General features: G+C 44.3%; 1 protein-coding gene across 1 annotated transcript in view; it reads right to left on the bottom strand.

Annotated features, from left to right (window-relative positions):
• Positions 1 to 15,151, bottom strand: part of MAP3K15 (mitogen-activated protein kinase kinase kinase 15) — a 246,053-nt gene that overhangs the window by 124,010 nt on the left and 106,892 nt on the right. The window contains exons 4-6 of the mRNA XM_069761515.1: positions 14,234 to 14,427; positions 8,298 to 8,466; positions 5,245 to 5,351 (exon numbers count right to left, since the gene is read on the bottom strand). Of these exons, the coding sequence (XP_069617616.1) occupies positions 5,245 to 5,351; positions 8,298 to 8,466; positions 14,234 to 14,427 (470 nt within the window). The remainder of the gene's footprint in view (positions 1 to 5,244; positions 5,352 to 8,297; positions 8,467 to 14,233; positions 14,428 to 15,151) is intronic.

The raw sequence follows: 15,151 nt of genomic DNA, 5'->3' as shown, positions 1-15,151 counted from the left end.
TCGGGCGCTGCCCTGAATCTGATGGATTTGGATTATGCTAAACGTTGTGGGTTTTTCTTGGAGCCTTTGCGGTGTCCTATTCCATTGAGAGGAATTGATGCTACACCTTTGGCCAAGAATAAACCTCAATACTGGGCCCAGCTGACCATGTGCATGGCTCCTGCACATCAAGAAGTTATTCGCTTTCTGGTGTTGCATAATCTGCATGATGTGGTCGTGTTGGGGTTGCCATGGCTACAAACCCATAATCCAGTATTGGATTGGAATTCCATGTCGGTATCCAGCTGGGGTTGTCAGGGGGTACATGGTGATGTTCCATTTTTGTCGATTTCGTCATCCACCCCTTCTGAGGTCCCAGAGTTCTTGCCTGATTATCAGGATGTATTTGAAGAGCCCAAGTCCGATGCTCTACCTCCGCATAGGGATTGTGATTGTGCTATCAATTTGATTCCTGGTAGTAAATTCCCTAAAGGTCGATTATTTAATTTATCCGTGCCCGAACACGCCGCTATGCGCAGTTATGTGAAGGAATCCCTGGAGAAGGGACATATTCGCCCATCGTCATCACCACTGGGAGCAGGGTTCTTCTTTGTAGCCAAGAAGGATGGTTCGCTGAGACCGTGTATTGATTACCGCCTTCTTAATAACATCACTGTTAAATTTCAGTATCCCTTGCCATTGTTATCTGACTTGTTTGCTCGGATTAAGGGGGCTAGTTGGTTCACTAAGATAGATCTTCGTGGTGCGTATAATCTGGCGAGAATCAGGCAAGGAGATGAATGGAAAACTGCATTCAATACGCCCGAGGGTCATTTTGAGTATCTAGTGATGCCGTTCGGACTTGCCAATGCTCCATCTGTGTTTCAGTCTTTTATGCATGACATCTTCCGTGAGTATCTGGATAAATTCCTGATTGTTTACTTGGATGACATTTTGATCTTCTCAGATGATTGGGAGTCTCATGTGAAGCAGGTCAGAATGGTTTTTCAGGTCCTGCGTGCTAACTCTTTGTTTGTGAAGGGATCAAAGTGTCTCTTCGGTGTGCAGAAAGTTTCATTTTTAGGGTTCATCTTTACCCCTTCTACTATCGAGATGGATCCAGTTAAGGTCCAAGCCATCCAGGATTGGATTCAGCCGACATCTCTGAAAAGTCTGCAAAAGTTCCTGGGCTTTGCTAATTTTTATCGTCGCTTCATCTGTAATTTTTCTAGCATTGCCAAACCATTGACCGATTTGACCAAGAAGGGTGCTGATTTGGTTAATTGGTCTTCTGCTGCTGTGGAAGCTTTTCAGGAGTTGAAGCGTCGTTTTTGTTCTGCCCCTGTGTTGTGTCAGCCAGATGTTTCTCTTCCGTTCCAGGTCGAGGTTGATGCTTCTGAGATTGGAGCAGGGGCGGTTTTGTCACAGAGAGGTTCTGATTGCTCAGTGATGAAACCATGTGCTTTCTTTTCCAGGAAGTTTTCGCCCGCTGAGCGTAATTATGATGTGGGCAATCGAGAGTTGCTGGCCATGAAGTGGGCATTCGAGGAGTGGCGTCATTGGCTTGAAGGAGCTAAGCATCGCGTGGTGGTATTGACTGATCATAAGAACTTGACTTATCTCGAGTCTGCCAAGCGCTTGAATCCTAGACAGGCCCGTTGGTCGTTATTTTTTGCCCGCTTCGACTTTGTGATTTCGTACCTTCCGGGCTCTAAAAATGTGAAGGCGGATGCTCTGTCTAGGAGTTTTGTGCCCGACTCTCCGGGTTTATCTGAGCCAGCGGGTATCCTCAAGGAAGGAGTCATTGTGTCTGCCATCTCCCCTGATTTGCGGCGGGTGCTGCAAAAATTTCAGGCGAATAAACCTGATCGTTGTCCAGCAGAGAAACTGTTCGTCCCTGATAGGTGGACTAATAAACTTATCTCTGAACTTCATTGTTCGGTGTTGGCTGGTCATCCTGGAATCTTTGGTACCAGAGAGTTAGTGGCTAGATCCTTCTGGTGGCCATCTCTGTCACGGGATGTACGTACTTTTGTGCAGTCCTGTGGGATTTGTGCTAGGGCTAAGCCCTGCTGTTCTCGTGCCAGTGGGTTGCTTTTGCCCTTGCCGGTCCCAAAGAGGCCTTGGACACATATTTCGATGGATTTCATTTCTGACCTTCCCGTTTCTCAAAAGATGTCAGTCATTTGGGTGGTCTGTGATCGCTTTTCTAAAATGGTCCATCTGGTGCCCTTGGCTAAATTGCCTTCCTCCTCTGATTTGGTACCTTTGTTCTTTCAGCATGTGGTTCGGTTGCATGGCATTCCTGAGAATATTGTTTCTGACAGAGGTTCCCAGTTTGTTTCAAGGTTTTGGCGAGCCTTTTGTGGTAGGATGGGCATTGACCTATCCTTTTCCTCGGCTTTCCATCCTCAGACTAATGGCCAGACCGAACGAACCAATCAGACCTTGGAAACATATCTGAGATGTTTTGTTTCTGCAGACCAGGATGATTGGGTGTCCTTTTTGCCGTTGGCTGAGTTCGCCCTTAATAATCGGGCCAGCTCGGCTACCTTGGTTTCTCCATTTTTTTGCAATTCTGGGTTCCATCCTCGTTTCTCTTCAGGACAGGTTGAGTCTTCGGACTGTCCTGGTGTAGATTCTGTGGTGGATAGGTTGCAGCAGATCTGGACTCAGGTAGTGGACAATTTGATCTTGTCCCAGGAGAAAGCTCAACTTTTCGCTAATCGCAGACGCCGTGTGGGTCCCCGACTTCGTGTTGGGGATCTGGTTTGGTTATCTTCTCGTTATATTCCTATGAAGGTTTCCTCTCCTAAATTTAAACCTCGTTTTATTGGTCCGTATATGATTTCTGAGGTTCTCAATCCTGTGTCTTTTCGTTTGACCCTCCCAGACTCCTTTTCCATACATAATGTATTCCATAGGTCGTTGTTGCGGAGATACGTGGCACCTATGGTTCCATCTGTTGAGCCTCCTGCCCCGGTTTTGGTGGAGGGGGAATTGGAGTATATTGTGGAGAAGATTTTGGATTCTCGTGTTTCTAGACGGAAACTCCAGTATCTGGTTAAATGGAAGGGTTATGCTCAGGAAGAAATTCCTGGGTTTTTGCCTCTGATGTTCATGCTTCCGATCTTGTTCGTGCCTTTCATGCGGCTCATCCTGGTCGGCCTGGGGGCTCTGGTGAGGGTTCGGTGACCCCTCCTCAAGGGGGGGGTACTGTTGTGAATTCTGTGGCTGAATTCACTCCTGTGGTCACAAGTGGTACTGCAGCTTCTGAGCTTCCTCCCTCAGGTGTTCTGGTGAGCTCGTTAACTGCTTCATTACTTAACTCCGCCTGATGCTGCTATCCTTGCTCCTTGTCAATGTTTCAGTGTTGGATCTGAGCTTCTCCTGATTGTTCCTGTGACCTGCTGCTCTGTATAGCTAAGTGCCTTTTGCTTTTTTGTTGCTTTTTTTCTGTCCAGCTTGTCTTTTGTTTTGCTGGAAGCTCGGAGACGCAAAGGGTGTACCGCCGTGCCGTTAGTTCGGCACGGTGGGGTTTTTTTGCCCCCTTTGCGTGGTTTTGCTTTAGGGTTTTTTGTAGACTGCAAAGTTCGCTTTACTGTCCTCGCTCTGTCCTAGAATATCGGGCCCCACTTTGCTGAATCTATTTCATCCCTACGTTTTGTCTTTTCATCTTACTCACAGTCATTATATGTGGGGGGCTGCCTTTTCCTTTGGGGAATTTCTCTGGGGCAAGTCAGGCCTATTTTTCTATCTTCAGGCTAGCTAGTTTCTTAGGCTGTGCCGAGTTGCCTAGGTAGTTGTTAGGCGCAATCCACAGCCGCTTTTAGTTGTGTTTAGGATAGGATTAGGTGTGCAGTCTACAGAGTTTCCACGTCTCAGAGCTCGTTCTTGTATTTTTGGGTATTTGTCAGATCACTGTGTGCGCTCTGATCGCTAAGCACACTGTGTTTCTGGATTGCCTTCATAACACCTGTCATTAGCAAACATAACAGACGCTAGAATGTAAGAGACTCCAGGGTCTCCCGTCTAGCCGCCAGATACTGAGTTCCACAAATTGATCCATTCATCTCTAAACCAAGTGATGTGACTTTTTCTCGCACTCCTATAAACTTGAATGGGCGAGTGTCATCTGAAATACGGAAGAGAATAATGCACGCCACACTGCCATTTTTCTCACAAAGACTTCCGATCTGTGTGAAAAATTGGTCATCTGGATAATCCTACTGAGTTACATTAGTCAGTCTGCTGTCCGATTTTTACTCAGGCTGATATAGCTCAGCCTTATGGAGGCCTAAAAGACAATCTCCAGATCAGTATACATTGTGCCTAGGCCTTATATATAGGCTACGTGGAAAAAAGGTGCAGGCATTTCTATTAAAGAGGTATTACCATTGCTTAATCATATAGTAAATGTATAGTAGACATGAATCCCTCCAATGGGAGCAACATCTCTATCAAGTATAAAGCCTCGTTAGGAGACTCAAGGTAAAGAAAGTGGGAATTCCCATACAAATCAAAGGGAATTCTGACCTCTCCAGTGACAATGGTGTGCGTCAGGGCCTCATCCTGAGGAGAGATGCAGGTTTCATCGGAGTGCCCTGGTTCTACCATATGTTTATGTCATATTCCCTGAATATACCATATATAAATAGTGCTGCGTTCGCCTGGCTTGCTATATTATTTTCAACTGGGTAGGAAAGTTTAGCAGACCAGCCCTATGGGCCGTGTATGGCTTATATGCCTACACCTGGAGAGTCTAGCAGTATCGGCATGCCTCTAATACAAGGCTTGAACGCTCTGTCAGCTGGTCATTTTGGGAGGGTGGTGACGTCCCAATGGGGGCAGGCTTTGCAGCACTGAGACGGCTGGCCAGAGGGGAGGGTGCCCCGGTGGTCTGCATCCGAGCCGCGGCCGGAATCCCAGCGGCGGCCTGGATCCCAGCCATTGGGAGGGGTTCTTGCGGCGTGGGGAGTCACAGCAGTGAGGGGCGGGTCCGGGGATGACCCGCTGGTGGTAGTGCGCAAGGGCCTGGTACCACCAGCAGGTGCCATATTGGAATGCCCATCACTTGGTATTCCAATATGGCGGTCGGCGTACTTCCGTTGCGGCGCGGTGGATTGTAGGATTCGAGGACGTCCAGACGGAAGTGGATGACAGACAATTTAAGGCAATCCTATAAATAGATGTATCTTCTGCATCAGAACAGTAGTAAAAAGCGCTACAGTCCCAAAATCAATAACCTCAATAAGGGATTCTTACCGATTGAGTGCGAAGGCATAATGAAACTTTATATTGTGTTGATCTGCCAAGTCACAAGTTGGCAGCATTTCCAGAGTTTCCACCAATTTGACCATGGCATCGTAATCCTAAAATGAAACAAATGCTCATTTGCTGTATTCACAGACCACACAAGAAAATCACCCAGGATACACACTGCTCATTATACGGTGCCCCCACATAAAGCGACCATTGGGAGGGCTCATTAAAAAAATAAAAAGCAAACTGTTTGTTTTGTGCGGTTCAGTATAAATTAGATTACATCAATTGCTATCTGCTTTGAGGTTTGCCTTTCCCTAGCCAATATTTCATTAGTCATCTAATAGGCAATTAAGGCAGATTAACCATTTTCCCTTGTGAATTATCTGGTTCACGTAAATCACAACCTCTCACCACCCAGATAGAGATCTCTCAGCGTACTGACCCAACTCGTTTCCAGTGCTAATTCTGAAACTGGATTTTGAGGAATTGTTAAATTAGAGTGAGAAAGAACAAGGGAAGTTTAATCCAGCCGTGCTCACTTGTATCGAGAGCTGAGCGGGTGATGTCCCGTTATAGACCTCTGCTGTCCTGTGTGCCCAAGCGGCAGATATCATGCACCTGACCTGTAGAGGTGATATCACCGGCCCCGGTCCCTTACGAATACAGGAGTGAGTAGAGTCGGTTTACCCCTTTAAGAACATCCGATATTGGAGCATGTAATTTCTCAATCTTTGAAAGGATATGGTCGGCACCCGGGTGGATGTTACTAATCAATGGTAGGAAGGATATCCCGGCAATCATACAGGACAGCGTACAGTCATCCTCTCCACAGAGCACCCACTACACTGCTCCTAACAGGCCGAGACCTACAAAACGTTGGCCGAATTTGTAAAGTGTGGTACCCCTGAACATGACACGTTCATAGACCAATAAATGTCATTTCCTTCCTGTACTTCTCAATCTTAGGCCTCATTCAGACATCCGAGTGTCGTACACCTTTGTTACGGATAGAATACATACCCATTATACTCTCCAGCGCTGTTCACATGTCTGTGTTTTTTTGTGGACAGAGTACTCCAAATATTATATATATATATATATATATATATATATATATATGTATGTGTATTTATATATATGTATGTATGTATGTATGTATGTATGTATGTATGTATGCATATATATATATATATATATATATATATATATATATATATATATATATATATATATATATATATATATACACATACACACACACACACGTGAAAAATAAATGATGTAATACTGATGGTAAAAATTGACCAAATATTGATGAAGCTTGGATCTGAAACACTGATGGAATTTTTTTTATATTTGTAGCCACACATACAGTGGGGGGAAAAAACTATTTGATACACTGCGGATTTAGCAAGTTTTCCCTCCTACAAAAAATGGAGAGGTCGGTAATTTTTATTGTAGGTACAATGCAACTGTGAGAGACAGAATCACCAATGACCATGTGGATGATCCAGAGGAGGCATAGAAGAAGGTCATGTGGTCAGATGAGACCAAAATAGAACATTTTGGTATCAACTAAACTCGCTATGTTAGGAGGAAGAAGAAGGAGGAGTACAACTCCAAAAACATTGTCCCAACCATGAAGCATAGTGGGGGAAACATCATACTTTGGGGGTTCTTTACTGCAAAGGAGACAGGATGACTGCACCTTATTGAAGGGAGCATGGATGGGGTCATGTATCTCAAGATTTTGGTCAACAACCTCCGTCCCTCAGTAAGACCATTGAAGATGGGTCATGGCTGGGTCTTCCAGCATACAAAAATTAGCCGAAACACACAGCCAGGGCAACTAAGGAGTGGCTCTGTAAGAAGTATTTCAAGTTCCTGGAATGGCCTAGCCTGAACCCAATACAAAATCTTTGGTGGGAGCTGAAACTTAATGTTGCCCAGCTGCATCCCCGAAACCTGAAAAATCTGGAGAAGATCTGTATGGAAGAGTGGGCCAAAATCCCTGCTGCAGTGCGTACATACTTGGTCAAGAACTACAGTAAAAGTCTGACATCTGTTATTGCAAACAAAGGTTTCTGTACCAAATATTAAGTTCTGTTTTTCTATTGTAACAAATACTTATTCCATGCAATAAAATGCAAATGAATTATGTAAAAATCAAACAATGTGATTTTCTGGATTTTTTTTTTTTTTAAGATTCTGTCTCTCACAGTTGCGAAGTGTACGTACGATAAAAATTACAGACCTCTCCATTTTTTGCTAATTTTGCAAGTTTTCCCATCTACAGTGTATCAAATACTTATTTTCCCCATTGTATAGCCAGCTTCATATTACAGGCCCGTGTATAAAGGCCTGATATTGCTGGGTATCATGCAGCCTGTACAATTTCTACTATGATTTATACAAATACTTAAAAAGGCAAATTGTCATAAAGAAGGATTAACCACCATCATAAGAAAAAATGCCATAACCCCAGTACTTATTGTATGGTCCAAATCTGATTGTAGGACACTAGCCGGAAAGTCACGTTGTGAAGCAAACACCTTCTCGATATATCTATTTGGGCTTGCTTCTCTTTGCGATTAAATCAGACGAATGCAATCCGATTAAAAACCTGATTGCATTCGTACAAATTGAATCCTATGCTTCTGTTCTCAGTGATTTTTTTTCCTGCTCCAACCGGACCAGGAAAAAAAAAAAAAATCGCAGCATGCTGTGATTGCATGCCAAAGTCAGATCGCATGCACCCATGTAAGTCTATGGGTGCGTGTAAAACATCATGCTGCACGTGAATATCAGCCAAGCAGTGCGATTTCCACCGACGTTGGAAACAGAGGAGATGGAGAAATCACTTTCTCCGTCTCCTCCGCAGTTGTGCCGCGATCCGGTCATGCGAGAGCATCGGAGTACAGAGCACCGACACTAGGCTCCCGCTCGCAGCAGCGCAGTACCCGATGGTCGTTAGCTAGCTGCATCGGATGTGATACACTAGTGGGACCCCGGCCTTTCAGTAACTGTTCTACGGTTTCTTCTTGGACCGTTACCTGAATATCTCGGTATGACAGAAGCAGGTTGATGACAATATCTGATGTCAGGACCTCAGTGTTGTCCATTCGCAGTTTTATGCGGGCTAGCTCTTTGGCAAGTTCATCTCCTTGGTACTTCTCCCTGGCCTTCCTGATGTCATTAAGCAGAGTTTCTTTGTAGTACGCACTATGAGAAATGAAAAACAAAAGACTTTTTTTTTTTTTTTCCTTCAGAAGGAAAATATACTCTGATAGCTGCGCATATGTACAGATTTCTTGCAAAGCTGTTTGTGTATTTCCCCATTTTTCATTTGGATGTGGCAGCTACCCCATCAAGTGGCACTCGACTTGGAGGACCCTCATTCTAGACATTTGTGAAAGTCCAAAAGGTGGGCTAAAGTACATCAGTCTCTTAAAGGGAATCTGTCAGCAGGTGTTTGCTGTGTAATCTGACATAAGCATGAGGTAAGGACAAAGACCCTGATTCCAGTGACGTGTCACTTCGTTTACTGGGTGCAGCAGTTATGATAGAGTCATAGTTTTCTGATCAGGCAGAGATCCGTTGTTCAGCTGTGTATAACCCAGTCTGCACCACAGCTCCCTTTGTGCATTGTATAGTGACAGAGCTGCTGATCAGTGCTAGCGGTGTGGTTGGACTGGGAGGCCCAAGGCCAGTTGTCCTGTGGTGATAATCTCCTGCTGATTAAAAGCTGATTGTATTGAAACAGCAAAACACAGCCCTGTAAGTGAAACATCCCTGTAATCAGGGTCTCTGCTCCTACAATATGGTGTTCTCAGATTACATACCAAAAACCTGCTGACAGATTCCTTCTAAATGCTCTACGGCACAGACCATTTGCAGGAATACAGCAGTGAAATACAAGTCAGACAATAATGCGTTCATTAGTGTAATACAATAAAGAATGCAAACGTATAACATTAGTGCGGCATGTGCGCTACAATCATCCAAGTAAGAATAGAAGTAAATTGTGACTGTAAAAGTGAAGCTATCATCAGAAAACGACCTGTTGCATAAATTAGGTTTTATTTTTTTTTACACATTTTTGTCATTTTTTTTTCATACTACAATCTTTATTAAAGGGCCACTGTCACCCCCCTCCAGCCGTTATAAACTAAAAGAGCCACCTTGTGCAGCAGTAATGCTGCGTTCTATCAAGGTGGCTCTTTTAGTTTTAGGTTCAAGTATACCCCAAATAAAGCGTTTTTATACAGGGAGGCAGGTCCTCACTCCCCAGCTCTAACCGCTCCTCTGCCGTCACTCCAATCTTCCTGCGCCTTCGGCGCCGCCCCCTCAGCGCTGTGTACGTTTCAAAAACTGCGCCTGCGCAGTGTACTGCTGTGCTGCGCAGACGCAGTAAGCTCTGGCCGTCTGACGTCCCAGCCAGGCTTGCAGACTGCGCCTGCGCGGGCATTGCGGCCAGCCACCTTTGGAATCCCAGCCCCGAACTGTGTTATGCATTATGCACAGTGCGGGGCTGGGATTCATAGGCAGGGCGGCCGCACAAGCGCAGTCTGCAAGCCAGTTTGGTCCGGTGCGTCTCATAGTCTGAAAAATATGGTACCACACAAGACAAGACCCAAGGTGCAGACTATGCAAAGAGGCCTCAGAAACCATCCAACACATAGTGGCATTATGCAAAATGCAAGCAGGAACAGCGTGTACCGAATGCCAGAACCAGGTAGCAGGAATTGTAAACAGGAACATCTGCACATCATATGGGCGAAGTCCCCCTAAGTCCAGGTGGGAGACCCTAGAAAAAGTGGGGCTAAAATCCTGTGGGACTTCAGATCCAGACGGATTAGCAGGTGCTGGCTAACCAACCAGACATTGCGACAGTAGACAAGGATCAGAAGACAGCAATGATAATAGATGTGGCAGTGCCAAGTGACAGCAACATCAGAAAGAAGGAATATGAGATGCTGGAGAAATACCAGGCCCTCAAGGAAAACTGGAGAAGATGTGGAAGGTGAAGGCAACAGGGATTTCAGTGGTGATAGGAGCACTTGGAACAATGACCCCTAAGCTGGAAGAATGTCTACAACAGATCCCAGGAGCAACATCTGAACTCTCAGTCCAGAAACGTTTGTCCTTGTTGCTGTTACTTTTTATTTTATTTTTTTGTAGAAAAAATTAATCTGTTTTGTGTCTCAGAACATGGTGGCACAAAAGAAATTTCTTTGTCCTTTGTATGGCATAATGAATAGCGTCCTTCAAAATTGCAACTTGTCCTACAAATATCAAGACCTCAAACGGCTATGTGGGCAGAAAAAAAAGGGTATAACCCTTGGAAGAAAGGGAGAAGAAAAATGAAAAATTGCCTGGTCCTTAAGGGATTAAGCATGGAAAGCATAGCTAAAAATGTAGGTATATCAATGTTACTGTATCACAATATTAGTTAATAAAACAGCAAACAATGAAACTTCTCTGGATTTAGTGTCAATGGTGATTGTTGGAATGCAAACACCACCAAAAAGCATTTGGCATTACTATTGAATATAAAAGGCAAAAAGCAATCCGTTACACTGTACATAAACAGTATTAGGGCCCATTCACACGTCCGTATAAAACCGACACCTGGAAAAAAAAAAAGCACCGGTATCATCAGTGTTTTGGACCAGTGTGCCATCAGTGTTTTGGATCAGTGTGCCATCAGTGTCATCAGTGCTTTGGATCAGTGTGCAATCAGTGATTTGGATCAGTGTGCCATCAGTGTCATCAGTGTTTTAGATCAGTGTGCCATCAGTATCATCAGTGTTTTGGATCAGTGTGCCATCAGTGTCATCAGTGTGCCATCAGTGCTTTGCATCAGTGTGCCATCAGTGTGATCAGTGGTTTGGATCAGTGTGCCATCAGTGTGCCATCAGCGCTTTGCATCAGTGTGCCATCAGTGTGATCAGTGGTTTGGATCAGTGTGCCATCAGTGCTTTGTATCAGTGTGCAATCAGTGGTTTGGATCAGTGTGCCATCAGTGTCATCAGTGCTTTGTATCAGTGTGCAATCAGTGTTTTGGATCAGTGTGCCATCAGTGTCATCAGTGTGCCATCAGTGCTTTGCATCAGTGTGCAATCAGTGGTTTGGATCAGTGTGCCATCAGTGTCATCAGTGCTTTGGATCAGTGTGCAATCAGTGTTTTGGATCAGTGTGCCATCAGTGTCATCAGTGTGCCATCAGTGCTTTGCATCAGTGTGCCATCAGTGTGATCAGTGGTTTGGATCAGTGTGCCATCAGTGTCATCAGTGTGCCATCAGTGCTTTGCATCAGTGTGCCATCAGTGTGATCAGTGGTTTGGATCAGTGTGCAATCAGTGGTTTGGATCAGTGTGCCATCAGTGCTTTGGATCAGTGTGCAATCAGTGGTTTGGATCAGTGTGCCATCAGTGTCATCAGTGCTTTGGATCAGTGTGCAATCAGTGTTTTGGATCAGTGTGCCATCAGTGTCATCAGTGTGCCATCAGTGCTTTGCATCAGTGTGCCATCAGTGTGATCAGTGGTTTGGATCAGTGTGCCATCAGTGTCATCAGTGTGCCATCAGTGCTTTGCATCAGTGTGCCATCAGTGTGATCAGTGGTTTGGATCAGTGTGCCATCAGTGTCATCAGTGTGCCATCAGTGCTTTGCATCAGTGTGCCATCAGTGTGATCAGTGGTTTGGATCAGTGTGCCATCAGTGTCATCAGTGTGCCATCAGTGCTTTGCATCAGTGTGCCATCAGTGTGATCAGTGGTTTGGATCAGTGTGCAATCAGTGGTTTGGATCAGTGTGCCATCAGTGCCATCAGTGCTTTGGATCAGTGTGCAATCAGTGTTTTGGATCAGTGTGCCATCAGTGCTTTGGATCAGTGTGCCATCAGTGATTTGGATCAGTGTGCCATCAGTGTTTTAGATCAGTGTGCCATCAGTGTCATCAGTGTTTTGGATCAGTGTGCCATCAGTGTGCCATCAGTGTCATCAGTGTGCCATCAGTGTGATCAGTGGTTTGAATCAGTGTGCCATCAGTGCTTTGGATCAGTGTGCAATCAGTGTTTTGGATCAGTGTGCCATCAGTGTCATCAGTGCTTTGCATCAGTGTGCCATCAGTGTGATCAGTGGTTTGGATCAGTGTGCAATCAGTGTTTTGGATCAGTGTGCCATCAGTGCCATCAGTGTTTTGGATCAGTGTGCAATCAGTGTTTTGGATCAGTGTGCCATCAGTGCTTTGGATCAGTGTGCAATCAGTGTTTTGGATCAGTGTGCAATCAGTGTTTTGGATCAGTGTGCCATCAGTGCTTTGGATCAGTGTGCCATCAGTGCTTTGGATCAGTGTGCAATCAGTGTTTTGGATCAGTGTGCAATCAGTGATTTGGATCAGTGTGCCATCAGTGTTTTAGATCAGTGTGCCATCAGTATCATCAGTGTTTTGGATCAGTGTGCCATCAGTGTCATCAGTGTGCCATCGGTGCTTTGCATCAGTGTGCCATCAGTGTGATCAGTGGTTTGAATCAGTGTGCCATCAGTGCTTTGGATCAGTGTGCAATCAGTGTTTTGGATCAGTGTGCCATCAGTGTCATCAGTGCTTTGGATCAGTGTGCCATCAGTTTTTCTGGTATGGATAAAGAAAGATTTATGTTATAAAGATTTTCCTATACTTTGCAATGTAAACACGTGTGCTGTACGTGTTTTTCACAGACCCATAGACTTGTATTGGCCCTTGCCATCCGTGCTACCGGAAAAAAAGAACATGTCTTCATGTGGTTCACATGGACATGTGAAGATCACTGTAGTTTATAAGGGATAAGTGTGGTATCCGTGAAAAAAACGGACGAAGCATGTACCGGAAACACATACATGTGAAAGGGGCCTTAAAGGGGTTGTCCATTTTCAAGCAACCCCGGAAGTCACGTTCACATGTTGAGTAGTTAGTGAGATTTGTTCCTGAGTATTTGGCAGCCAAAACCAGGAGTGGGTGATAAATACATAAGTGCTGACGTGTTTCTACTATACTTTTCCTCTGTTCCACTCCTGATTTTGGCTTACAGATACTGGTATAATAAAATCACCAAATACTTGTGTGCACGTGGCCTGGAAGAGTGTCCACGGAGGTGAGAAAGAGACAAAAAGAATTGATTCTCACTTTTCAGACTGGCACCACTCTTCCATAGCTACCACTGCAGCGTCTCATCCCCCCAAATCCCCCGTGATTGGATGCAGTGTTCACATTTTACCTGAGAGAAAAAACAGTAGTGGACAACCCTTAAAAAATCTACTCCAAATGGTGGTCCAAGTCCACAAAAGGCCCAGAATGGACGAAAATAATAAGAGATGCAAAACCCACCTTCCAGATCTCCTGCTTCTACAGTTCCAATGGTACCCGGTCCCCTTCTGGTCTATACCGATAGTTGCAGCCAACCGCTGGCTATAGAAAGACACCACTGCAGGAAATGATTGGCTGCAGCAGTCACATGGCCCTCTCAGAACTTTTTAGCTGCAGCAGAAAGCATAGACTGGCAGGCGACCAGTGTCTGAATGGAGGGGGGGGGATTTGTGAATTTTTTTATTATTATTATTTTACCCTCCTGAAATTTGGAAAAATTTGGATGTGGACAATCCCTTTAAATTGGATGTTCTTCCGATATGAAATTTACATAAATAATAACAATAAAAGAATCCAAGAACCCATTGAATTATGATAGTCACAATAAAAAACAACAAAATGTTGGAATACTTAAAAAAAAAAAAATGTATGTATATAGATAGATAGATAGATAGATAGATAGATAGATAGATAGATAGATAGATAGATAGATAGATAGATAGATAGTAAGAAAAATATAATTACCAACTCTGGCTACTACGCTGACTTATCGCTCACTACTATTCGGCCACTCTTTTGTTTTGGCTAAATATACTGCTTTGTTCCACACCACGGTATTATCATTTATGGAAGATGTTCTACTTACCATGAAGTAACATGTATGTCTTTAAGCAGACTGATAAATCTATCAATCAGAGGAGCACACAGGGGTCCTAACAGGTTGTCCCAGCTGGGTTGCATGTACTCTGAAGCTCTCCGCTGGGCATCACTCTCACAACAAAAGTAGTCACCACAGGGTGTCACAATGTATGAAATAAAGTAGTAGTTACCGCTCGAAGCCTAAAAACAGGGAAAGTGAAAAACAATATAATTAATAACAGATATCAGAAGTAGCACAGTCAGAGGTTGGAAACGCGTTTATTTTTTTCAACCCTAAAACCAATTCTGAGCTGCAGTAGAACATCTGTTTTCGGCTGTCTCTGGCAGTCCCATAGACAATGAATGGAACAGAGGTCAAGCATGTGCACCTCCACTCTGATAGAGCCAAATAGCTTAGTTCTAGGGTTCCAGGGCTCCAATCTCAGAAGTTCTGGAGTTCCAGCATTTGGACCCCTGATGATCAGTAAGCTATCCCTTATCCTATGGAAAGGGGATAAAGTTTGGGACAAAGCATTTAAAAGCACTCTAACTTTTTTTGTTCATCAAATGTGTGTACAAGCATCGGGGAAAGCGGTGGTAAGTGAGCATATTCATACACTCACACTACATTGCATGCATATGCACGTACCTTTAATGAATACACATTTTAGTGGAAGTGCTTCTTTAAGGGAATATGCAACAAGGATATACCCTCCTCCCAGAAAATGCAATAAAAAGAGATCAAAGAGTTGTAGCAACCCCAAAATAGTAATGATAAAACAGCTCGTCCCGCAAAAAAAAGCAAGCCTCATACAACTTTATCGGGCGAAAAATAAAAAAATTTCATAGCTCCTGGATGTGTAGGAGCAAGTGAATCTGGCAGTAGGATCAACCCTCACAAGAATTCAATATGGGCATGTAGGTC

Source organism: Ranitomeya imitator, chromosome 3 (genome assembly GCF_032444005.1).
Source record: "Ranitomeya imitator isolate aRanImi1 chromosome 3, aRanImi1.pri, whole genome shotgun sequence".
NCBI classification, from domain to species: domain Eukaryota; kingdom Metazoa; phylum Chordata; class Amphibia; order Anura; family Dendrobatidae; genus Ranitomeya; species Ranitomeya imitator.
This window is presented reverse-complemented; position numbering and strand designations above follow the sequence as displayed.